The sequence below is a fragment of the Gopherus evgoodei genome, unplaced genomic scaffold, assembly GCF_007399415.2.
Source record: "Gopherus evgoodei ecotype Sinaloan lineage unplaced genomic scaffold, rGopEvg1_v1.p scaffold_66_arrow_ctg1, whole genome shotgun sequence".
NCBI lineage: Eukaryota > Metazoa > Chordata > Testudines > Testudinidae > Gopherus > Gopherus evgoodei.
Genome location: NW_022060087.1, coordinates 183,997 through 210,770, shown reverse-complemented (window position 1 = coordinate 210,770; position 26,774 = coordinate 183,997). Strand labels below are relative to the sequence as shown.

Sequence of the window (26,774 nt, the reverse complement as noted above, 5' to 3'; positions counted from 1 at the left end):
CAGTATTTCATGAACAGTTTAAAAAAAAAAACAGGAACAGCTTGAGGGTGAATTTAACCAAAGGTACAAACTCAGAATCCTCCAATTATAAATGGTCTGCCCAAACACATGAAAGAGAAACCTGTTTTACTGAGTATTTACATGTTGGAGATACACCTGGAAGCCTGCTGCTTTCTTCTAGACAGCTGTACATCTTAGGGTGTTGTCTTGTTGTTTCTAAATAATTTTTATAATCTGGTGCTTCCTAAATGGCCTTTCTTCAGAAACCATGTTTACCCTGCTAGCATTTCTGCTTTGCATACCGAAGCACAATAAAAAAAAATATCAGAAACGTGTGTTCATTGCAAATTTCCTCCAGTCCATAATGATGGAGATGAGCCAGGATCTGGAGTCATCTTGCTCTCTAAAGAGAAGGAAGGAAGTCCACAAACCAAGCAACAGCAGGAACAGTGTAGCAGACATGCCAAACCAGCAGAGAAAAAAAAACAACAACGTAGAAACTGGGCTTGTTTTTGGCTTAATTGGCTTGTGAGTTGCTTGTTGGCTAGTTTCTGGCTTGTAGCTTTTTTTTTGGGGATCGCCTCCTGGCAAGCAAGGGCAATGGGGGGCAAGCAGGGGTGCACAGCAGGCCTACCACAGTCCCAGGCTGCACGCTGGGGGGGTGCGGGGAATCTAGTCACAGAGGGTTGGGGTTCTTAGGGACTGGCTTGTTTCAACCTTGATTTGAAAAGGGATTAGCTTGATTTTTGTCTTATTGTGAAAATCAGGGTGCTTATTTACCACATGAAAGTAGTTATATGTGCAGAACGTGGGCTGCTCTGGAGAAAACATTGCAGCTTGGAATCCTAATGTGGGTAGGGTGACCAGATAGCAAGAGTGAAAAATTGGGACAGGGCTGGGGGGTAATAGGAGCCTATATAAGAAAAAGACCCCAAAACTGGGACTGTCCCTATCAAATCAGGACATCTGGTCACCTTAAATGTGGGACCCTCGGTAGCTTTGATTACATGAAGAGGTAGGGGGAGTGGGGTGGGAGCATGTCTTGTAAATTCCATTGCAATCAGCAAAAACTACCCAGCATGACTGGTTTTAGTTGACCTGTCAATGTCTCATGACAACAGAGCCATACCTTGGACATAGACCTGAAGAGTATATAAGGGTCAGGAGTGTGTTTGAGGTCCCTCCCGTCTGTGTCCACAAAGAGTTTTCTGTACAAAGAACAGGACCATAGGAATTAGACTGGCTCACACTACGTGTCCAGGTAGACCTCTGGGGGCTTGTCTACGCTTGAAAGTTAATTCAGGTTTGTTTAAAGCACAATAGCTATTCCTGAATAATGCCATACATGGACACTCTTATTCCAGAATAAGAGTGCCGTGTTCCTGTTTAGCTTGACCCAGTTTCAGCTACACCAGAATAAGTCACTCTTTACTCTTACCCACAAATGGAATTATTCAGTACTAGCACAATTGCAGAGTAACTCCAGGTCTAGACACACAGTGTCCAGGGCCAGTTCCTTCATAGAAAGGTGTAAAGATATTTAAGAACTCAGTGCTCTGGCTTTTATAATACAAACTAATATCATAGACCATGTATTTCTCTACTCCCTTTGTCAGAGTCTCTTAGACAATAGTTAACCAACCCTCACAAGCCGCTCTGTGAGGCAGGGAAGTCTTATCCCCACTTCGCAGATGGAAGTTGGGATTTTCAAAAGGAACCTGACTCTTGAAAATCCCAGATGACGAAACTGAGGCATGATGAGCTCAGGTCACTTACCAACGTAAGTAAGGTCTATGACAGACCCAGCAAAGAACCCAGCTCTCCCGACTCCCACTCCTGAGCCCCAAGGCCACTCTTCTTCCCAAGGGCTGCATTTGAAAATCTTCCACCAGTTTCCCATCATTTGTGCAAGCTGTAGTACTTACAGGGCTCCAGCATTTTCAGCTAGCACACTTGAGATCCTCGTTTGCACCACTGCTAAAAAAAAAAAAAAAAAGGATGCAAAATCATTTAGTGTAGACAAGGCCAAGAAGACTAGAGGGACATTACAGTCTGTTCCACAGATTGCACCATTTTAGGCTGATGGGTTATTCCGGTTTCACTGGCTCAGGGCAGGTTTTTAGTATGTTATGTAGTTTTTCCCCATAGCCTACACAAGCAAAGCCACTCAGGGCTTGTCTACATCAGAAAGTTGCAGCGCTGGTGAGGGAGTTACAGCGCTGCAACTTTGAGAGTGTCCACATCTGCAGGGCATCACCAGCGCTGCAACTCCCTGTTTGCAGCGCTGGCCGTACTCCCGTTTGTCTCGGGTGTAGAGGATCCAGCGCTGGTGATCCAGCGCTGGTAATGCAATGTAGACACTCACCAGCGCTTTTCTTGACCTCCGTGGAAGGAGGAAGCCTCTGGTAATCAAGCTGGTTTCCTTTCCCGGTTTGCTCTCTCGGTCCCGGAGCCAGCCAGCAAACCGCGGGGAAGGAGACCTGCTTGCTCGGGGTTCCGGGACCGAGAGAGCAAACCGGGAACGCCGCGGTTTGCTCTCTCGGTCCCGGAGCCAGCCAGCAAGCCGCGGGGAAGGAGACCTGCTTGCTCGGGGTTCCGGGACCGAGAGAGCAAACCGGGAACGCCGCGGTTTGCTCTCTCGGTCCCGGAGCCAGCCAGCAAGCCGCGGGGAAGGAGACCTGCTTGCTCGGGGTTCCGGGACCGAGAGAGCAAACCGGGAACGCCGCGGTTTGCTCTCTCGGTCCCGGAGCCAGCCAGCAAGCAGGTCTCCTTCCCCGCGGCTTGCTGGCTGGCTCCGGGACCGAGAGAGCAAACCGCGGCGTTCCCGGTTTGCTCTCTCGGTCCCGGAACCCCGAGCAAGCAGGTCTCCTTCCCCGCGGCTTGCTGGCTGGCTCCGGGACCGAGAGAGCAAACCGCGGCGTTCCCGGTTTGCTCTCTCGGTCCCGGAACCCCGAGCAAGCAGGTCTCCTTCCCCGCGGCTTGCTGGCTGGCTCCGGGACCGAGAGAGCAAACCGCGGCGAAGCTGGTTTCCTTTCCCGGTTTGCTCTCTCGGTCCCGGAACCTCCCTTGAAGCCGCCCAACAGCGCTGCAGTGTGGCCACATCTAACACCACTTGCAGCGCTGGTTGCTGTAAGTGTGGCCACTCTGCAGCGCTGGCCCTATACAGCTGTACTAATACAGCTGTAACAACCAGCGCTGCAAAATTTTAGATGTAGACATGGCCTCAGTCAAGAGAGGCACTCAGTAACCTGATCTCAGAGTGGACTGCAGAAGTGATCACATTCTGGTGCCCAGCAGAGAACCGGTGGAGAAATGTTTCCAAAAATAATAGATGTTTGTATCCTTTTTATTACTCTCTTATTTTTAAAAGCAATGTTAGTTGTTTTAATAGATTTTTGCATTTTCAAACAACCTTAAAATCAAGATTTTTATTCAACCCTCATAGCTGTGATTGTTCCTGTTCATGGCAAACTGCAACTACTTACCACCGAACCCCTCTCCTGGAATCCTAGGAATGTTGGAAATCTCCTGTAAGAGACACCCCCCCACTACAACTCTCTGAAAATAACTGCTCAAATGAAAGCTTTCCAAAGTCCAATGGCCCTGGGATTCCCAACTCTAACAGGAAGTCACAAATGCTCCTTTCCTCCTTAGGATAATAGCCAACCTTTATATCACCATCCATCTGAAAGTGTTTTAAAAGTATGGGAATCACAGCATCCATTATCATTGAAATGCAGCTGCCTCTGGAGTGGAACACAGCAACTATTTGCCAGAGTACAACAGCACTGCATGGCAGTTTAGGATGGGAAGTGACAGATAATGGTATGCCCAATTGTAACCTTATCTGCAATGGAAATTTGCTTCAGTTCCAGCAATCAACAGCCTCCCATTGCTGTAGTTACTCCAGGACAAAATCCCAAGGAAAGATGTGATTAGAAATTGCCTTGCCTGCACTTGGGGTTAGCACTGCTATAGCTGCATCAGTGGCTGGGTTTTGGTGGCTAGAATCAGGACAAATTCCCATTATAGACAAGGCCTAAAATTCCAGGGGGAGTGAAGTTCAGCAGAACATGATCAGTCCAGACTGGAATCCAATCAAGATGACCTTGTTAGAGAAACTGTTGAAAGCACAAGGAATAAATGAGCACGAGAATGGATTGGACTGGACACGAGTGACTCAAATGCAGCTAGGTTCCTGACCCAGCACCTTGTGACGTCTGTTAGGTAACTACCCTGGGAGTGATTTGAAAAGGTGCAGCAATTTAATAGCACTTTGCACAATTCCTGGATACCCTGGCACCCTCTACGCAGAAAGCATTGGTTCTGCGGCAGCTGAGAGGAAACAGAGCAGGGACGGAGGAGAGGGTTATTAGTGCGGCTGTTTTGTTTGGAGACAGGATGGTCCGGGACCCCTGCACCTCTCCTCCTAATTCACACAGGAAGGAGGAGATTATCCTCTAAGGGAGGAGGCATTTTTGCAGGCAGATGCAGCTCTTTGGAATAGGAGGGTAGCCTGGCCGCTGCGTGATGTCATGTTATGGGAAGCCACATTAAGGTTAAACTCAAGTTGAGTCACTGTGTTTATGAAACCGGACTCGGCCTCATTTTTATCCGAAGACAATTTTATCTGGCGCTTTGCACTATTGTCAATACAAACAAAATGTGGGGAGGGAGCTTCCCCCTCAAGCTGCATGTGGGCAGCCCTGGCACCGTCTCCTTTCACAGGGAGGCTGCACCCTGCTTCGCTCTGGACGTGGCTGCAGCCCCAGGAGATGAAGGCTCCCTGTTTAGTTTGCACTCGCTGGAAAGGAAGAGAACCACACGCCTCAGTCTTTGCCTTTATAGGAATTCTCGCTGAAAACCCATTTCCCCCAGGTCTCTGCTCAGTTTGGAGTCAGATGCCTGTAGCTTATGGCTGGAGAGTCACAAGAACTGTTTAGCATGCCTTTCTGCTTAAGTCTGGAAATAAAAAAACAAAACCAATTCCCAAAGGCCTCCAGCTTGAGGCTACGTGGCTACAGCAGGACTGCAGCTTTATCCTGAACAAAGCACCTAACTCTAACCCAAAGTGACTTCTTGCACCAAATTGCCTTAGGGCCAAATCCTGACCTCTTAACTCAGGCAATGCTCCCAGTGAAACCAACAGGATCTTTGCTTGACTAATAATAATACCTTGTTCTTATATAACACTTTTAATCAGTAGATCTTAAGCCACTTTACAAAATACCATTATTCCCATTTTATAGATGGGGAAACTGAGGCTCAGAGAGGTGAAAATGACTTACCCCAGGTCACTCAACCAGACAGTAGCAGAGCCAGAAACAGAACCTCGGTCTCCTGAGTTGGAATCTAATGCTCTAGCCACTATACAGCACTGCCTAGTGTACAGATGTAGACTTCAGGATCTGGCCCCATCAGTTGCAGGTTTCACTAGCACGTGTCAAAACATTTCACAGCATTGCCCACTCCATGCTGTAGCCCTCTCCCCACTTACAGGGCAGGCATCAGGGGGCTGAAGCAGGGCGAGAGCCTCACCACAGCATCTGCCTGGAAGCAAACATTTTACAAAAGGGTTTGGAGTCCATCATGAAACCTTCTCACTTGGGTCCTAAGGTTGCCAACCCTCCAGGCTTCTCTTGGAGTCTCAACGAATTAAAGATTAATCTTTAATTAAATATTATGCCATGTGGTGAAACCTCCAGCGATCCGCCGAACCAAAATTGGCAACCCTATTGGGCCCTGATCCTGTAATTGGATCCTTGGTGCTTGGTATAGGGGTCTGTTCCAGAAGATCCAAATGCAGGAATCAGGGTCCAAGGCTTTTTGTTTTTCACAAGACAAGATTTCCAGGGGGCAGATTCTGATCTCCATAGTACATGGAGAAAGGCAGAGTTGTGTTAGCGTCAATGGAGTTACTCCATAGCTGAGACCTCATCTGGCCCTGTGACATTTAGGGTTTTTTAATAAAAAGTCAGTCTGTCACCTGGTTTGCAATTCTCTCTCATTCATTTTTACATATTTGGTTCTTTTCTGTGCCATTTTGTGAACATTATACTCTTATAAGATTTGACATCAAGCATTTAGCCCTTTTCCAATGGAAAATAAACGTAATCATAATTAAAAACATTACAAATCAAGTCATTTTCCTTTTTTTTAAAGCTTTTTTGGGGCCACAAAAAAGCTCTGATTTTTACCCTGACAAACACCCGGCCTTACTTATAACTAAGCCCTTCATGTCTGGAGAGTAGGAAGCCTGCCAGTTGCATTTACGGAACTGTCATATATTAAAAATATTTAAATGTATTTTAAATTGGTTTAAAGGGCAACAAAGCTGACGGTAATGCAGGCCCTCACTGCTAAATATCTCAAACTGACTGTTTAGGCACAGACTGAATTACAGCTCTATAAATCTTTTTTTAAAATAAATGATAGAGGAGGGCAGCCAGTGCTCTGAAAGTATTCCAGCCACAAACAGTTGATCTAAATGCCCAGACGTGCACATTTAATTTAATTTGTTCCAGATTTCCTCTGTTGCATACACTTGACTTGTGTATATTAAGGTGTGCAACACCCAAGGGCGTGTCTGGACCATGTTGCAAATTAAAGGGCAGAAGCAGATTGTCAACCACTGTCTGAGCATTCAGTCCAGTGAGCACAATAGTCTTCTAAAGTTTGAAACGTGCAAGGCTTGGCGAAACATTTGATATTCATATATTCAGCGAATTCATGCTCCTGCTCTCTGTGTTGCTACAAGCCCCGTTGGCTCCATGTGTCCACAAGAGAGGAATAAATCACTATAACATAAAGCTTAAAAGAAACAAAAACAAGAATAGAAACCACATCATCCATTTCTGTTCCCGATGTGTTTTTTGGACCCAACAAGAAATTCGGAGAAACACTCACTTTCCACTGCATCTTCCACCCAGCACACTTCCTCCTCTGATCTGCTAGAAGATAGTTAAATGTTCTGTTCTAATAAATACAAAAATAAAATGATAACACTGTCAATATATTGCATTCATATAACACCCTGCAGGATCCCAAAGTTGGTTACAAGCTAATATACAAACCATAGCTACAGATCACTTCACCGACCACTGAAAATATGTGGCCACCTCTGGTACGAAACACAGCAACCATGGGCGGCTCCAGGCATAAGCACGCCAAGCGTGTGCCTGGGGCAGCAAGCAGCGGGGGCGCCCTGCCGGTCGCTGTGAGAGGGGCAGGCAGGCTGCCTTCGAGGGCTTGCCTGCAGGAGGTCCACCGGTCCTGCAGTTTCGGCGGCAATTCGAGGGCGGGTATGCTGAAGCCATGGAATCGGAGGACCTCCCGCAGGCATGCCCCCGAGGCAGCCTGCCTGCCGTGCTTGGGGCGGCAAAATACCTAGAGCCGCTCCTGACAGCAACACACAGCAGCGCTACACAACAGTTTAGGACAGGAAGTAAAAGTGAATATTGTAACCAATGGAAACTACAGGAGTAATTTAGGGAGGCAGAATGTAATTTCTTGAACTGGTATTTGCTAGAGCTAAGGAACTTGAAACCAAGAAAGCATGGTGCATAAGGGCGACATTAGCAATTTTTTTTAAAAGGTAAAGAGACAAAACTACACATATACCAAGTACCGCATCCCGCATTACAGTTATTTCTATATCTGTTACCTGGCATAACACCACTGCCCCTTCTTTGGGCACCTAGATGTAACTTGGAAATTGAGAACTGATCCACCACAGTTCATGAGCTCTGCAGGAATTGCAGTGCACAGAGAACATCTTTGTGTAATCCTTTGGCAGTGCTTAGGACCCTGGAACGGATTCCGCTGAACTCATGGCTGCAGCAAGAACCCTTTAGAAGTTTATTACACTCATTTCAAACAAATCAATAAATACATTTAAACATCAAATAGAAAACATCTGGGCTTATGTATTTTACTGTAGAGGACATTCCACTTTCTTTAATAATTGTAACAGCTTTTGAGAACCCCATTTCCTTCACACGTTACCCCCATATTCTCTATCTTTAAACTAGAGAGAACAACATGCCCCTGTCTCAATGCTGAATTGGGCTCATTTAGTTCACATTTGCAGAATGCTTTAAGTTCCTCAGATGGGAGGTGCTAAGTGACTGCATCATCCCTGAATCTGATCCTGCTCTAGCTACACTGAAAACTGAGAACTATCACTTAGTTCCTCTTCACATCTGTAGCCTGCAGGGAAAATGAAGCTGGAGCAAGTTGATGCATTTCCCAGGGAGATCAACTAAAGGAGCATCCCCATGTGCAAGCTCCAAGATGGGCAAAGAGCAGACACAACACAACACATAAAAGGATTAATGTATCAAACTGGCAAGCTCGGGGCTGCTATTGGTGGTACTGGGTCAAGGGTTCTCGAACTGGGGGTCAGGGCCCCTCCGGGGGTCACAAGGTTATTACATGGGGGGTCATAGAATCATAGGCTATCAGGGTTGGAAGGCACCTCAGGAGGTCATTCTAGTCCAACCCCCTGCTCTAAGGAGGATCAATCCCCAGTTGTTGTTTTTTAAAGCCCATTTCCCTAAATGGCCCCTTCAAGGTTTGAACTCACAATCCTGGGTTTAGCAGGCCAATCCTCAAAACACTGAGCTATCCCCTTCCGAGCTGTCAACCTCCACCCCGAGCCCTGCTTTGCATCCAGCATTTATAATGGTGTTAAATATGTAAAAAAGTGTTTTTAATTTATAAGGGGGGGGTCACACTCCAATGCTTGCTATTTGAAAGGGGTCACCAGTACAAAAGTTTGAGAACCGCTGTACTGTGGCATTCATTACTTGAGAGGATTTGGCCATTTGCTGGGTATTTGGGGAAATGCTTGTGAATTCTGAAATATTATATTTGGGCAAATTATTATTTAATGAACTGTGGCTGCATCCACACAGATACCATGGATGTCAGGAAGGACTGAACCCAGGGCATTCATGACCAAGGATGAAAGTCACCCCTGTACAGCACAAACCTCAGGTACTCCTTAGCATTCACTTGCTTACCATGAAATCCAGCATACTAATACGCACCTTCACTCCGTCACTGGGTACAGTGGAGTCACCATTAGAGACTGACTCATCTTGGCCAGCCAAGGGGACAGAGTTAAGATGGCTGGGTGTAAATGAGACTTACAAAAAAATCACAACACCCTAGCAGTTCGGTTAAAAGAGTAACTCAGTTATGAATACATAGCAAGTTTGATCCTCACTGGATCCCACTGCTGAAGGGAATCCCGATCGCATGCACTGGGACAGTGCATTACAATTATTAATCCAAAAATGCATTTTATAAGTGTATTATTTGTTATCCATTAATCCCCAGTTTTAAACACATCAGATATGCACCCAGAGAGCAGAGTCAATACCCCATGAGTCAGGTGACCAGACACACATCAAGAATAGCGATTAGTCAAAGAACAATTTTCAAGAGGCTGGAAATTATTTGCATGAACTATCTGGCAAAGTATGAATAAGAAAGTCTGGATCAAGTTGTAAATTGCTTGCAAAGAGAAAAAAGGTCGACATTTTCAATGCACATTCAGCATGATGCTGTACCTTTGGAGCCAGCGGGAGGATTGCCATTTATTTCAATAGGAGCAAGATCATTATTCCACAGCAAATAATTCAACTAGCTCCTGCAATAACCATTTAGCCTTGCCCACAGACTTCTAGCTATAGTGAGAATCAAATATCCCTGGGAAGAAGAAAGTATTCCTGCTGTTCTAATGGGGTGCTAGGCAGACTAAAGGTCTTATAAAGACTTCTTATTTTCTCTTTTGTGGCAACAGTAAGAGAGCTGAGTCCCTCCTTGCCAAAGAATCCACGAGGGAAGAACTGCTAACTCTTTGTCTCTACAAATAAACAAAGTGAACGCTGCAGTTGGGACCTTAGCTAAGAATCTACCACCATCTGAGTATTCAGAAGCCTCAGCTCTAATGTTCTAAGTTCACCTTTATTGCAGGAGGAAAACCTTCTGGGACATAATGTTGCATTAATGTCTCAGTGTTAGGATCTTTTGTGCAGGACATTCTCATAGGCGTTTTAAACATATCCTGGGGAGAGAAGAATATGGGGGGATCCCCCATTTCTTCTTCCTTACCCCTCCTTATTGCTTATTGCTACAACAGTCACCCAAAGGTGGTTGCTCCCTTGATCTCTTTCAGGTGTTGAGCTCTGTTTCTGAAAGCAGAGACACCAAGAGATGATGAAGGTAAGTCAGCAAACTCTGACTGAGTTTCCCTGATCCTGCCTCAGTTAACTCACCGATGCACCTTCCAGAACAGGAGGCAGAGCCTTCATTTATTCAAAAACAAATGCCAGATAATAAAGAACAAAGCAGTAGGCAGCAAGACCATGAGAAACTGCAAATAAAATCTCATTCTGAAGTGTTCCTGCCTGCCCCACTTAAGCTGAGAGTGAAGAGGGAAAGATGGTGAAATTCAATCTGATGCTGAGACATTTAAAACTGGACTGGAAAAAGGGTGGCCCTGGAGAGGACCTTGTCTGGAACACTCCTGCAGTGGCTCCTGGCAGGAGAATGTGATTTTCAACCAAGCCTAAAGGATTTAGGTGCCCAATTTTAATGAAAGTGGGTGGCTAAGGCTCCTTCAAAAATCCTGGCCTACATGCCCTGCTAGATCCTTCCCATCTAGCTCTAGTTTCTATGGGATTCTGTTACTGGTTTAATGTATGTGACTCTAGTTCAGTGGTTTTCAACCTGTGGTCCACACACCCTAGGGGTCCTCAGACTATCTCTAAGATTTCCAAAGGAGTCTGCAAGTACATTTGAAATTTTTGAGGGGTCCATAAATGAAAGAAGGTTGAAAACCACTGGTCTGGTTGATATTCATGGAAGATGGAAATGTGTAACTGAGGGGAGGATTTGACCCATAACCTACATTTTTCTGCTGCACACAGCAGCTGTTAATGGAGTATTAAGTTTAAACGGTCATTAATCTGCATCAATCATGCACAACACAAAAATACTGATCCCAAAGTCAAAATAAAACACAGGCCCTTTTTGGTAACAGCTTGTGGAGTTGCTTCACATTTACATTGTTTTCAATGAGAGCAGAATTTGGCCCTCTAGGTAGGGGAAAATAGATTTAGGGCTTGATCCTAGACCCACTAGAACCGAGGGAGGGAGTCCCATTTATGCAGTGGGTGTTTAATCTGGGCCCCAATGCACTCACTCAATGTCAATGGCAGAGGGGAGGGGGAGAAAACTCAGATTTCCAGGTGAGATGTGTAAAGAGAGGGAGCCAGGTGTCTGGGGGACATGGGAAGTTATACCTGCCTAGCAATATGGTATTATATGGGTAATTAACTTTATCTGAGCCAGTTACTACCTCTTTTCCCTTTCATTGGAAAATTTAGTAGTTGACATTTGCTGAATATGTCAAGACATAACTGTGTTGGGGGTTTGGGGGAAGGGGAAATGTGCCAGGCAGAAGTGAAAAAAATATTTTACTATTTGCTGATAAAAACCCTCCCTCCCATCAGAGCAGGAGTCAGTAGCCAGGAATAGGAGCCCAGGGTCAGGAACCAGAGTCAAGGGTCAGAGCCAGGTTACCTGGAACACTGCAAGGCTGGAACAAGCAGCTAACAGACAGGAACAAAGGCTTTGAACAACCACCACTGCTCCGGCTGCTGGGTGTAAGCTGATCCGTGGACTCTTCTCACCAATCAGGCAGGGTAGCCAATTAAACAGGCCAGCTGCACTGGTTAGGTTGCCAGGAGACTGTGTTTCCTGGTTCCTAACACAAAGTCCCAGAACTATGGCCCTTTTTGGTAACATTTCACCTTATAGTTAACCTCACAATTTTAATGGATAATTGAATTTTCCTAATCAGGTTCAGTTTCTTTAACCCAACTGCTGCCTCACAGTGATGGTGCTAGGAGGTTCCCAACCTGGAATCAAGGTCTTCAGTTGTGAAACCCTCAGGCCTTTAATTCACTTTGTGATAAGAGGGTCAGTGAGTATTGCTGAGACTCAGAAGTGTCTTCATTGGCTGGATTAGGGGATTGCATTATCCTGAATTAATATTGACTGATGAAAAGAAGCTCAAAGCAAGAGGTTTGTTTCTTGATGGTTTGGCTGATAAAAGTCTCCTTGGTAAGGTTACTAGGGCTTTACCTCCCAGTGATCTGTAAATCTATTGTAACTGCATCCCCTAGGAACCAGCTCAGAGCCACAGGGTCAGAGAGCAGCTGCCTTGCAAACAGCTAGCAGCAGAGAAGCAATAGCAGCAGATAGGCCAATACACAAGGGATTCTCTGCCTGTGCTTTGAAGTGGGAAGTGAGAATGAGACCTGGCTAGGAACAATTCCACTTCATAGACTTACCCAGGACTGAGTTCTGTGGCACCTTATAGACTAACAGACGTTTTGGAGCATGAGCTTTCATGGGTGAATACCCAAAAGCTCATGCTCCAAAACGTCTGTTAGTCTATAAGGTGCCACAGGACTCTGCTGCTTTTACAGATCCAGACGAGCATGGCTACCCCTCTGATACTTATCCAGGACTGTGAATTATGCCCTGCAATACGCACTTGAAGACCAGTCCTTTAAAGTAGAAACAAGGCACCAAAGACATGAATGAGTCTGGGGGCACAGTGCTTCCCCATGTGAATTAGTTTGAGCTCTTACATTTCAACTTCCAAGAACAAAATAAATAAAATATTAGATACATCTGAAAAAAACAGAGTATACACCAGGACACCCAGGCCCCCAAGCTTGCTGGCCCAGAATATATTTCCCTGCGGCCTCAACCATTGATGCCTTCACAATCAATCTAGTTGTTAACACAGTAAGACCTCGAAATGCCCCTTGCAGCCATTGCTGTGTTATGTAATATGTTTCAAAAAACAATGTGTTTACAAAAGACAAATCTTCGTGCCTTAATCAGAACTCCACCACACTGGGGAAGAGACTTCCAACACCGCCCTCGGGATGCTGTTCCCTAGCGAGCTCAATCTCTCTGTTAGGAAATGGTGCCTGTGATATCTGATTCAGCCTGGATTTTCCATCACTCCATTTCAAAAGCAGTGGTAGAATAAGAGCCTCTCACAGCCCCTGCTAGAGTCCTGTGAGAGGTAAATCAAGGCAGAGGATGGGCCTCAGTCTCAAAGGAAAGGAAATCAAATACTCTGCCTTCTCTCCCCAGTCTCTGCTGGGTTGCAATAAAAGTGTGACTCACCAGAAGGCTGTGGAAGATGGAAATGTGTGGCTTGGACTCAGTCACCTAACCTGGGTCAGTATCCACAATCAAGGAGGCCTAACACTAAAAATACAAGCACTTAGATATCACAATGAGAGGGATGAATGGATAGATTAGCTAGAATGATTTTGGACCCTTCTTTCTGTCTGGGAGCCTGTCCAACTGTGTGCAGACCCTCTCAGATCCCCAGTGAGAGGCAGCTAAGTTTAATTAGAAAACCCTTCTCTGGGGCAACATATTTAAACTGAGTGACTCATACTGTGGGGGGGGGGGGGATATGAAGAAAATGCCTGCATGTGGCAGTGATTACAGCTAACTGGTTTAAATTATGTGGCCGACAGCTGGCAGTTGAGGGGGAATGCACAGCATCTTCAGGCTACCTTTGGTCATGCATTCTGCTTCCTGTCTGTGCTGGAAAGGCTATTGCAATTAATGCTCTAATCTTCAGGTTTGTTAGCTCAGAGTAATGCTATGGGGGATGGGACTGGAATGACCACGCTTCTTCGCACCCCACAGGGAAAAGAGGCATAATACCAATTTAGATGCTTCATTGTTTGGCAGTTGGATAGTGGGGAAATGTGGGCAGGATTTTTTTTTTCTATTAATGATTTAAGATGGAAACCTTGAATTTAGATTAATTTGTCCCCATGGAATCAAAGCCTAGAGATGCCTGCAGCATCCCTACAATATACACACGGCTACCCTTCATTCCACTGCATCTGTCATGGGTCATTTGCGGCTTGTTTCTTGGTTACACTGAATAATGAAGAAACAGAGATGAGCTAGATTTTTGCGCCAAAGGCCAAGAGACAGTCAGCTCCTCCAGGCCTTTGTTTGTGACCTCCATTCTTTAACTTCATGCAATCTTGAGGAAAATCATGAATGGTGTGGAGAAAGTGAATGAGGAAAGTTTATTTACCCCTTCATGTAGCATAAGAACCAGAAGGTTTAAAACAAACAAAAGGAAGTACTACTTCACACAATGCACAGTCAACCTGTGGAACTCATTGCCAGGGGATGTTTAGAATGATAAAAATATAACAGGGTTAAAAAAATAATTATATAAGTTCAGGGAGGGTTGGTCCATCAATGGCTATTAGCCAAGATGGTCAGGGATGCAACCCCATGCTCTGCATGTCCTTAGCTTGTGACCGCCAGAAACTGGGACTGGATGACATGGCATGGTGTCCTGTTGTGTTCATTCCCTCTGAAGCATCTGGCACCAGCCGTTGTCACAAGACAGAATACTGAGCTAAATGGACCATTGATCTGACTCAATGTGGCCATTCTTATGTTCTTAGGGATCATTTCCCTTTATTCCTGTAATTTGATCAGACAGAGAACAAAGACATGTGTTTGGGGATTCATATCATAGACACATCACAATAAGAACTAACTGCATCTCCAGGGATGCTAACTGGGAAAACTTAAAACATCATGGAGTGAACAGCTTTTTAAATGTTTCTCTAAGGCATACAGCAAACCCATCACAAGTGAGAAAGATTTGCCTGACTGTCCATCCATATTGACGGATTCGCCCTCCACATATGAGAGGCCTGGTAGTGCTAGAGCCCTGGGTAGAAAGACAACCCTGACAATGATTACACTGAATAAATACCAGCCCTGCAGAAAGCAGTGAGTAATGTGGATTTACTAGAGAACAGTGAGCACATTTTCCCAAGCAGCATTTTTGTATTTATTGGAATGCCTGAGGAAAAGCAGAGGGTATAGCTGGATGGCAGAAATCGTACTCTTTCGATTAGGGAAAGGCTTCAAAGCCTTCCCTACAAGGAGTAGCATATCCATCAGCTCCAGTAGCATATGCTTTTTCACACAATGCCCAAGTAACCTGTGGAACTCACTGCTACATGATATATTTGAGGTCAAGAGTTTAGAAGGAAAAGGTTGATCCCTTAAGAATATGTGCTGGCTAGTTATGCTAGACTATCTGTTTAGCCTTGTACTTAGCTGTGACACTGAGTGCCTTTTCCAGACCTGAGGAAGAGCTCTGTGTAACTTGAAAGCTTGTCTCTCTCGCCAACAGAAGATGGTCCAATACAAGATATGACCTCTCCCACCTTGTCTCCTAATGTCCTGGGATCAACACGGTGGCTACAACAACAGTGCATATAAGGAAAATCTTCGACATTTAAAGGGATAACAAGAATAACCAGCATTATAGCATGGATTAAAAATAACCAAGACTTGTGGAAGGGCCATAAAGCCTCCTTTATCAGGGCAGGAGCCTCAACATCTGTCAGGAGGGCACTTCCCCTGGGGGCAGATTATCCTATCGCTGCCTCCTGAAGGGTTCCTGCACTTCTGTCCAAAGCAGCTGGTTTTGGCTACTGTCAGATATGTGATACTTATCTAGTTGGACTCATAGGCACCAACTTTCTCCGGCGCCGGTGGGTGCCTGTGCCTCCCTGCCGCCTTCCCCCCCCGGCCACGCCCCAACTCCACCTTTTCCCCGCCCCTGGCCCTACCCCCATTCTAACCCCATCCCCAAAGTCCCCGCCCTAACTCTGCTCCCTCCCTGCCCCTATTGGATCCCTTCCCCAAATCCCTGCCCCGGCCCCGCCTCTTCCCCTAGTGCACCGCATTCCCCCTCCTCCCCCTTCCCTCCCTGCCCCACGAATCAGCTGTTTGGCGGCACAAGTGCTTGAGGGGGGGGGAGAAGCAGGATACAGCGGTGAGCTCACGGAAGAGGTGGAGGTAAGCTGGAGCAGGGGAACAGGGCAGAAAGCTGCCAGTGGATGCTGAGCACCCACCAATTTTTTTCCATGGGTGTTCCAGCCCTGGAGCACCCAAGGAGTTGGCGCCTATGGTTGGACTCCTGGTCTGGCAATTCCCATATTCCCAGAGACAGTGAATCTTCAAAAGCTGTAATAGGAGTCTAGGGAATTGTCTGTATTACTGTCAGGGAGTCTGGTGAGATGGCTTATCTTTCTGGGTCTAGCATTTGGGTGTGCCTCAGTTTACCCATCTGTAAAATGGATTAAATTGTACTGACTTGCCTTTCCAAAGTACTTTCAGATCCTAGAATGGAAAGTACAAAATAGAATAATTTAATTTGTTAAAAATAAACACTGCAGTCAGAAGAGCTGTGTGTGTTAGGAAGTCAGTATGAAGTAGTGCAGTAGAAAGGCAGCATTTGTTCAGAGCAGCATAGGCAGCCAACAGACACATTAGCTGCAGGGAAATAGACCACTAGCAGTCAAACGGTCATGTAGACTCTTGGGTGCCATCCGGTGGACACATGAGGGAAGGGCCTTAGCTGGAGTTAATTGTCAGCTGCATTGAAGTCAATACAGTGATGACAATATACATTGGACGAAGATCTGTTCCACAGAGTCCATGTACGAATTTGCTCAGTGGCATATTTTCTAGATTTAAATCCTGCCACGATCAAAATGGGTTTAACATGTTAAAACATTGTTAGATCAAAAAACTGTCTGGGCAGATGTGAGCTGCCTCGTGGCTCTTGTTTACTGGAATCTATTTGACAGATTTGCAAAGTACAGAATTCATAAGGTGCAGCCTGATGGCAGCCTGTACATGTCACACAGGGGATCATAGCTCAGACTGTAGATTTAGCCTCTTGCTCTCAAGGCAATGGTCTAGGAGGGCTGTGGAGGCAGCACCTGATCCTGTAAAATTCAATTCAAATGTGAGGCAAGAAAGGAAAATCTGGGTTACCTTCCTCTTCCAGCTCTTGCCAAGTGTCTTGACTTATCTGTGTCAGTCCCTTAGATGGTGAGCTCTTCAGCATAGAAACAGTCTTTAATTTTGGCTTATAAAGGGTTGAGGGCACTGTTGGCACATACCACATAATGCTCATTTAATAAACAAACAGGACATAAAGAACTTGTAATAAAGTTCCCTAACACTTACTATGGAAATTAATTTTATTAAAAGATAATTTAATACTCAAGAATAAAAAGCAACATATTAACATTAAATACACATCTCTTGAGGCACGATGTGGAGTGAGTGGGTGATTTTCCCCATTTTCTGGCCAAAGCTCTACAACTGCTGTGAGTAAATCCTTAGCGTTTCTTTTAGGATCTTGTTAAGAAACAGGAACAAACAAAAAGATCAGGGATAAGGCAAGAGAAAAAAGAAGGTGGCCAACTTTATCAGAAGAGAGAGATGCTGAGAGATGTAATATTAGCATTAACCATTTGCCTAATGCAGAGGTGGCCAACCTGAACCTGAGAATTTACCGATGTACATTACCAAAGAGCCACAGTAATACATCAGCAGCCCCACATCAGCTCCCCTCACTCCCCCCACAGCTCCCAGCACCTCCTAACCATCCGCGGCCCCGACGATCAGCACCTCCCCCTCCCTCCCAATCAGCTGTTTCATGGGGTGCAGGAGGCTCTGGGGAGGAGAGGGGGAGGAGCAAGGGCACGGCAGGCTCAGAGGAGGGGGCGGGAAGGAGTGGAGTGGGGGCAATGTCTGTGGCAGAGCCAGGGGTTGAGCAATGAGCACCCCCGGCACATTGGAAAGTTGGTGCCTGTAGCTCCAGCCCCGGAGTTGGTGCCTATACAAGCAGCTGCATATTAACTTCTGAAGAGTCACATGTGGCTCCGGAGCCAGAGGTTGGCCACCCCTGGCCTATGGCTTCCTAGTTCAGACACGAGTAGCTCAACAGCTGCTCACTATTGAAGAAATTCACCCCTATGCAAAAGTAGCTTAAATGGGCGGCTAGTCCTTGCACTGCCCTCTGAACAGGGATGAATTTTACCCCGTACATAACCAGAAACCAAGAAAATCCATATCAGTGGATCACAGTATGCACCCTATTACTATAAATCACCCCAAGTAGCTACTCATCATTTTATTTCACATGTGTCAGTGTTAGCTCATTACATAAAACCCATGTATTCATCTGGGTCCTTTTCTTGAGATCTTTACTCAGACAAAAGTCACATGGGCTTAGTTTAGTTCTGACACCATCAGAATAGGGCTCCCTGGTGAATGATCACTGTGCATGTGGGGGTCTCTTCTTGTGATCCTGAAATGGAAAATGTTGAGACCCACCAAAATACAGACTAGTCTTGCTTTGGATTAGTGAAAATGTGCGCTTCTATAGTGGGTTCAAGGGATTATGTTTGTGACACAACAGTCAGAGATGCTAGAGAGTGAGGGGTCTGCTGGAAAAGCAGAGAGATGGAATTGAGATAAAGTAACATACTGAGGCTGCTCACTGGATGGCACAACCTCTTCTCCTTCCTAAAAGACACATGATTTTATCTGTTTATAGAAAAAAGAAATTGCAGCAGTGGAAGCCCCAAACCATGTCAACACACACTGCTTCACTGGATTTGTGCTGAAAAAATGAGGGATGCTGTGAACTAAACAAATCAATGGAGGTCTGTAGCTTCAAGAAAGTGACCATTTGTGAGTGTTTCCTCCAATGGCCTGATCTTTACAGTCATTTCCTCTCTGCCTAAGTGTCCACAGCCAAGTAATCGGTGCCCTCTCTGTACTGCTTCACACTAGGCTAAGCTATGTATCACACACAACCCATCCCTTGCAGAAAAACTCTTGGCACCAGTCACAGATGTTTGCTTTTAATGAACAGAGCTTCTGGACTTATTTCTGAATGGTTTTTTGGAGTCTGCTAAACAGTAAAAAAAGCAAATTCTGGGCTGACCCACAGCCTACTGATAATTCATAGCAGAGGTCTTTCCTGCAAGCTCCATCCCTAACAGAGATGCTGGGATTGGGTCCTCATTTCATCCCCTTCTAGGGTGACCAGAAAGCAAGTGTGAAAAATCAGGACAAGGGGTGGAGTGGGGGGTGATAGGAGCCTATATAAGAAAAAGACCCAAAAATCAGGTCTGTCCCTATAAAATCGGGACATCTGGTCATCCTAGTCCCCACCATTCAGCAGGCAGCACTTGGTGGCAGTGCAGGCCTGTCTCACTTCCAGCAGTGCACTCCTCATTGTTCACAAAGGTTTTCCTGGGATGGTGTCCCCAGGTCAGAGTTTGGTTCGGGTTCAGTGCAGTCTGTGCTTGTCCTTTCCAGAGAAACTTGAGGGGACCCTGTGGAAGTACTGTTAGTTTGAAACTTGGAGACGATCCTGGCAGTTTCCTGGGTGATCTCAAAATGTCTGAGTTGCTGTTTTCCTCCAGAACGTCGCTGCAGTGTGCTGGTCTCTGGTGAGCTACTCCTGCTGCTGCCTTTCTTCTCCAAGACTTCCTTCGTCAAAGGGCTGCAGTCTGCAGGATTGCCTTCTGCATCAACCTCCATCAGAGGGCTTGACAGAGCAGCAGCCATCAAGGACAAGCTGGAAGATTTATGAATGATTGGCCTCATTTTGGCCTGTGCCGCTCGAGGATACTTCACAGGCTGCCGGCTGAAGTACCCCCTGGGTTGCGTGCCTAGAACTGAATCAGAATCTGGATCTGGCTTTTCGTGCACTGATTCCTCAGGGTCCTCCAGCTCAGAGCCGTCATTTCTATTCAAATCTGAACAAAACATCAGAGAGTATTTTAAAATGAGGTTGCCCCTTGGCTTAGAGCAGTGGTGGGCAACCTACAGCTGTCGGATCGCAGGTTGCCCACCACTGGCCCAGAGCATGCGGCCTACCTAATGTGACAGATTGGACAAGTACAAATCCCTGTACAAACACACAAGTGGAGGCCACTCCCCTGTTTAGTGCTGGGGACTGAGCCTCCTCTCTTAATGCTGGTGTAAATCAGGAGTAATTTCAGAGACATGGTGTGAAATGGGTGCAAGTGAGGGGAGATCAGGCATTGCATTCTCAAGCCTGTGAATCCTGCCTACAACACCTTAGAGAATCGACTGGTGGGTAACTGTAGGCCTCCTGGCCTCTAGCAGCTGGGCTTGTGAGGAGTGAAGGAAAACCTCTTCCTGAGAAGGGCTCATAATACATTGAAACCTGGTGGCATGCTAACCCAGTGGCAGTGAAGAGTGGGCTGCCTAGATGGAGGAAAGTGGCAGGGTGATGCCATGCCTTACCCCATACACAGGGACAAATGCAGAGACAGGCAGACATGGAAGCTGTGAAAGTTCAGTAAACACAGATCAAGCCAACCCAAAACCTGCTCCATGACCATGTGCCCCTGCTTAACATTTACCTAGGGGATCTGTGCTCAGGAGACTGTGGGTTCCCTCCATTGTCAGCTCATTGATGGCTTCACTGGAAGATGACTTATCGGACACGTAGCCCTCATTTGAATCATGCTTGAAGGAGAAACTCTGTAGGAAAAAGCCAGGACTGTGAACCTGTTTCGACAGGGCTCTCCTTTCAGATTAAATTGTGATATGCAGTTCTCTGAGTGCTGCAGTAGCCAAGGGAACAAAGCTAATCGGCTAATGGCAAAAATATCTTGATCTCCATTTCAGCTTGCCAAGTGCAAAACCACAGTGCTAAAGCTGGCAGGCTCAGCAAGAGAGGGAGAGGCCTCTTAGAGCTGGGATTAGGACCCCGTTTTACTGGGTGCTACACAGACACAGAGTGCGGGACAATCCCGCCCTGAAGAATCTAACTAGAGAAAGGCTGTGAGGTGAAACAGTGGGGAGGTGATTTGCCCAAGGTCACACAACTGGTCAGAGCCGACAACAGAACCCAGGTGTCCCAAGTGTCAATTTAGTGCTCTGCCCATCGAATCATACTGCCTGCCACAAAAGGCACCTCAGGAGCAGGTATTGCTTTCTGGCAGGAGAAACAAGACCTGTGCTAAGGTTTACATCCATGTATCCTACACACTATTAAAACAGACCCTTTTAGAATGATTCTGCCTTGGAATTGTGGGGAGACCAGGTTCATTCCCTGGGTTTATGGCATCTTCAGAAAACCCTGCATGGACGCACGGCCCCATTATTTAGAGCCACCTGTTCCTTATGCTCGATATAAATCAGGAATGATCCAATGAAAAGCTTAGTGAAGAACTGATTATGAAAATGGCACTAAATTCATGTGACCTCCCTGGTTCCCTCTGGATAGGTCATGATGCACAGCATTAAGGGGCAGCAGTCACATTATCTGTCATGGTGCAGCCTTGCTCAGCGATTCCTTTGCTGGTCCTTGTGCAGACGGACAAAGTGGGGGGAAGCAACAGAAACATAACCATTAATTACAGCAAAGTAATTACTATTAGATTGAGCCTGAGATGGCTGCTACAGTGGGGCCCGAACATCATTGCTCTTATGAGCCCAATTCCCCCTGGAAGTCAGTGGGAATTTGTTCAAGGATTGATCAAAATCCTCACAATTTGGCTTTACCATTATATTGAGAACTCCTATAAAACTTAATTCTCTCCCCACCCCCACAATAATTTTTGACCTTTCCTGTAGAATTTAGTAACCATCCCTGCTGTAGAATTATATAGGATGGTGTGACAGGGCATCTGCCCCACACTGACCCTGATAGGGTTAAAACCCAGCCTGAAGGGCTACAAGGAAACAACCTATTAGGGCGGTGGTTGCACAGCTGGACCAGCCAATCAGAGCCCAGCCAGCCCATATAAAAGGAAGCTGTAGGCAATGCAAGCCAGCCTGCTGCAGGAAGCCCAAGGGAGGGGACTGGCTTCCTAGAGGGCTGCAGAAACTAGTACTGTGAACAGGGCTGCTAGGATTTGCAGGCCCTGGGAAGAGGGTGAAGGAGCCAGAGGCAGGAGCTGAAGGTTCTGGGGAAGTGGCCCAGGGATTTGAGAAAGAAAGGAGGGGCAGAGATTGGAACTGCAGTGGGTCTGCAGGTGGAGACCAGGACAGGAGAGCCACCACCACCACCGGAGGGCACACCTGCTGACCAGAGCTAATTCCCAAAAGGCCAACAGGAGGCACCAGTGCGGTGAGTGACCCTGTGACAGATGGTTTTAAAAAACAAAAACTCTGAACTATGGAAAGGGGATCATTCTCTATTATCTTCAGTAGGTTTTATTAGATTCATCCCTATTAAATTATATTGGATTTTTCCATATGGGGAATGGAAATCAGGTGCACTGTTGGATCAATATCTGCTTTCAGCTGGGATCACAGTCCCTATAATTCCCTTAGGCCTCAGTAACTGGGAACCATGGGAAAAGCAGTACCACTGCTCACCAGATACGAATGTAACTATTAAGAAAAAGAAGCAACATACTCACTCACATTTTTTAGCTGAGTTACCTGAGGCAGAGAGAGGGAAAGTGACTTTCCCAAGGTCACAGGGGGGGGAGTCGAAGCCTGAATGATCAGTATCTGTCTCCCCGTCCTGTGTTCAGGCCACCAAGAAGGGGTGTGTGTGTGTAACACCCCTGACATCACTCCCAGGAGGTATTGCCAATTACCTCACATTTTAAAGTGCTTTGAAGAGGAAGGGTGCTAGGCATTATTGTGAGAGAAGTGTCAGGCAGATGGGGAGGGGTGGAGAGGTGCTTAGCACTCAGCAGCACAGAAACACAGCCTATCTAATAAAAACAAGGAGTCCGGTGGCACCTTAAAGACTAACAGATTTATTTGGGTATAAGCTTTCATGGGTAAAAAACCTCACTTCTTGATCTGAAGAAGTGAGGGTTTTTTTACCCACGAAAGCTTATGCCCAAATAAATCTGTTAGTCTTTAAGGTGCCATCGGACGCCTCCTCGTTTTTGCAGATACAGACTAACACAGCTACCCCCTGATACTTGACAGCCTATCTAGCCACAGCTGAACTATGCCTCAGAGGGAGGCAAGCCTAGCAGGTCTGGGCAGGGAATCCTGCTGTATCCTTTGCTATTTATACAATCATCCGTTCCACGAGGTGTAAAACTATCAACTGAGAGACACAGCAACATCCTGAGTAACATAGTCTAGAGAAACCCACATCTTTTCTGTAGGAATCCGACTCTTTAAAATGTGCAGCAAAACATCATTCACAGCTGTCTGGGGAGCTGCTGAGGGATCTGTAGCTTGGAATTGCTTTCAGTTCTCCCATTCCACAGGAGTTGCCCATCTGCTCTTTGCTCTCTGAATAACCCACAGATGCCAAGTGGCTTCACTTTCTGTAAGATCCCGTTTTCCTCACTAATCCAACTCCCTGTGACTATCACAGGGCCCAGTTCAGTGTCTCCAAGCTGTACCTCTGTGGTCACACCCTGGGCTTTCTCAGTGCTCTGTTTCTCCTCTTTGTCCTTCTCTGCCAAGGCTTCCTGCAAAGTGTTTTCATACAAAGACGGAGGCAAGTCATCCATCCCAAAGATCCTCTCATAGCTCAGAATGAGAAACTCCACAATCTGGGCCTGATACCCAGAGTCTACGAGGCACGACATGGAGACATCGCACCCTGAACCGGGTCGGATCAGCGTCGGCCCAAAGATTATCCCCAGGTTGTTGGGAGACATCTTGTTCTCTTCGTATCTCTGAGCCACCCTGGGAAAGGAAAACATCATGGTTAGGGGCTTGTCAGCCCCATTGCAGTGAGTGGGAGGGATGGAATGGGTGGTTAGTGGGGGAAATGATGGCACCATTTCCTGGTACAGATATACATCCTGACCCTGGCAGGAGCTGGATGTGTGAGGGAGGTGGACATGGTTCTGGTTTCCAATGCTCAGACTCCACTGTGACCCAGGAAACTGCTCTGAGCTGGGTGACAAGTCCAGCTCTAAGGGAAGATGCTTGGTCAGCACTGGATGAAGGGAGCTTGGGGCCACAGGCCCATGTCTCCCATTGCTCTAATGGGAATTCTGGCTCTGCACCTGGTTTAACTGTGAAACGTCATCAGTTAAGGAGCGGCCAGACAGCTTATCTGGGCCTTTTCCTTCTCCTTTGTTGGGAGCTGTGAGGGTCTCGCCTTTCTTCTGAATGAGCTTTTCCCTCCTCATGGCAGTCCCTTTGCGTCTAACCCTGCCCTTTTGCTAGCGAAGGAGGCTACAGCCATTTCTGCACTTCAAGCTGAGGGTGTAATTCCCAGCTCTCATCGAGTTAGTGTACTAAACACAGAATGTGGCTGTGGCAGCGTGAGCAGTAGTGCAAATGGCAGGAGAGGCTAGCTGTCCTGAGCCAGTGATGCCAGACTCATCCTCCGGGCAGCTGGCCCCTCCCGCCACTTGTGCTGCTGTGGCTACATGCGGTTTTTAGCATGCTACCTCAAGGAGAGCTAGCTCGAGTATGTTTTCTCAAGCTGGAAATTATACTCCAACTCCCAGCATAGATGTGTTCTAAGAGCTTCTTCTGGTACTGACCTGCCACTGTGCCAGATGATCCTCTGGGGAGCAAGATCTCTGCAGTAATCTCTTTGCAGCACTAGCATCTAACAGACCCCCAACCCATCCAGGTGATACTAATCAGCAAGTCAGCCACTTGTCCCCGTCACCTGTACAGATGTGCAATGAGGTGTCGCAGGGTGTTGTAGTTAGTCCCAGGCAGTTTGCTCAGCAAGTCCTTCATGCTTTGAATGGGATCTGCTGAGAACCCTGAGCTGTCTCTCTTCCCTTCCCCAGGTCTCTGCAGGTCCTTGGCAAGCGCGATGAATTCATCATAGAGCTCATACAGGAGCACTGGCCCTGACAGCTGTGGTGAGATGAGGGAGATTGTGTTACTGCAGCCTGCCTATTTGATCTATTTGATGCTGTAGGGAAAGTCCCATGAAGGACCTTTGCTGGTGTCAGTGGCCCCGCAGTCCTGGCCCCCTTCAGCCGCATGTTCCCAGGCTCAAACCAACTCTTATCCCCATGATGTGCAGGCAAGTGATTGGCTCCCTGATTTCACATGAACTTCTAGGGCCTGCAGAGAAGGCCCAGGCCTCATCAGAATTGCTGTTCACATGAAACTAATATTTGGGGAATCTCAGAAATAACCCAGGCCTGCTACTGCTCAGGGAAGCGCTGGGTCTCATCTGTCCTTTATCACTGCAAGCCATGAGCCCCAATCACTCCCATGGCACCAGAGAAGGTGGAAGTTAGGAGATCAGTACCTGGAATTAATCCCTGATTCTACAGGAAACAAACAGACATTAACACATCCCAGTGCCTCAAAAACCCAGCTGAGAGCAAGCCAGGAACAGGGATTGCCATCCTCCCAGAGATGCACCAGAAACTGAAGCCAGGAGCCTGCAAGTAACCAGAGACTGATCCTGGCTCCTCTTGGGGATTTGCTACCCACCTCCTTCAGGAAATGCTTCAGGACGCCAGTGATGTCATGGGGAGAATGTTCTGAGAGCTCCACAAGCTCCCTCCCATTTTCAAATGCCTGGCAGAGCTTCTCCACCCGGGCCTTGGCTCCACTTATCCGATAGATCCCCTGCATTATTGAAATGGGGAAAGGTCAAGGGATCCTGGTTACAGAATCTGAGAAGAGTGGGAAGGGGAGGGGACCAGGAACTAACAGGACAGCTTAATTTCTGCAGCTAAGGCCAAGAAGGGATGTGACATTGTCTCTTTCTCTCTGTGGACTGGAAACAAAGGGTGATGTGCAGAGACTCAGTTCCAAGATACCCCCATGATGAGGCATTAAAAATACCAGAGCTAGAGGAAACTAGAGAGAATTTTAATTAGTCTGTCTTGATGCCAAGTGACCTGTGCCAGCTGCCCAGGCCACCATCAGTGGTTCACTGGGGAAAACCCCTTTGTGAAGTGCCTTGAGACAAAAGGTACCAAGTAAGGGCCTAATGTGGTTCCTGTCAAAGTCCACGGGAGCGTAATCCTGGTCCCCAGCAGGAGCAGGACCAGGCCCTGTGCTGGAGTCTACCCCAGTGCTGCTCACCTGCACTCCGAGGGCACGTGCCTCGATTTCTGAGGTGCATTTCACAACTATGAACGGAACCTCTTCCGGGAAATCCCGAGGGACCTGTGTGAAGTCGATGCCAAAGAGGGGCACTCGGCTGGGCAGCTTCTTGTGGCCACAGGTGATGAGGAGGTTCTCCAGGCACTTCCTGTGGCAGGTCAGGTAGCACTGCAATAGTAAGACGATATTGCAGTTAGACACTAATTACAGTTCAGCAAGGACCACTCCAGAAGCTGGGGAAAGTATGTCCCACTGGGGCACATCACAGACTCTCCCTTCTCCTGTTCCCTCCATTCACTGTTCCACATCTCTCTGCAGAAGCGCCTCATTGGGAGATACATTCCCCTTTGCCTCCCTTTCCTCAGCTGTTATGGCAGAGCAGCCTGGGGTGAGGGACAGGGAGATGGTCATGCACTGAATTATTGGCCTCACAGAGGGGGGCCCATTCACAGAGTTTTGCAGGGGAGACATGCCTGCAGTGAAATACCTTACACAGGGGTCAGGGGGACCTGATTATCTACAGTCCAGGGTGTTCTGAGCTTTCTCACCTCTTCACACTCCGTGCCACTGACCATAAAGGTTTCACACTCCCTGCACTTGGATGGACCCCGCAATTTCCGCAGCCGGTGGGTCTGTGCTGCACTTGACAGACAGATGTTCTTAAACTGACACTGGGATGATCCATTTTCTGGTGTAGTAACCATGTAAATAACAAGGAGACATTTCAAAAAGTCACTCATGCCATCTAGAAATGCCAAAGAGGTTATTGACTAAACTGGAGGGGCCTGAAATAGAATTTGGGACAATGCTGC

General features: G+C 46.9%; 1 protein-coding gene across 3 annotated transcripts in view; it reads right to left on the bottom strand.

Moving 5' to 3' along the window:
- Positions 1–19,178: 19,178 nt before the first annotated feature.
- Positions 19,179–26,774, bottom strand: part of GMIP (GEM interacting protein) — a 43,630-nt gene continuing 36,034 nt past the window's right edge. For all 3 annotated transcript variants that reach the window (XM_030547677.1, XM_030547678.1, XM_030547679.1), the window contains 7 exons: positions 26,511–26,650; positions 25,942–26,130; positions 25,342–25,479; positions 24,554–24,750; positions 23,322–23,610; positions 20,358–20,478; positions 19,179–19,724 (listed from right to left, as the gene is read on the bottom strand). In XM_030547677.1, coding sequence (XP_030403537.1) covers positions 19,195–19,724; positions 20,358–20,478; positions 23,322–23,610; positions 24,554–24,750; positions 25,342–25,479; positions 25,942–26,130; positions 26,511–26,650 — 1,604 coding nt within the window. In that variant the 3' untranslated portion in view covers positions 19,179–19,194. The remainder of the gene's footprint in view (positions 19,725–20,357; positions 20,479–23,321; positions 23,611–24,553; positions 24,751–25,341; positions 25,480–25,941; positions 26,131–26,510; positions 26,651–26,774) is intronic.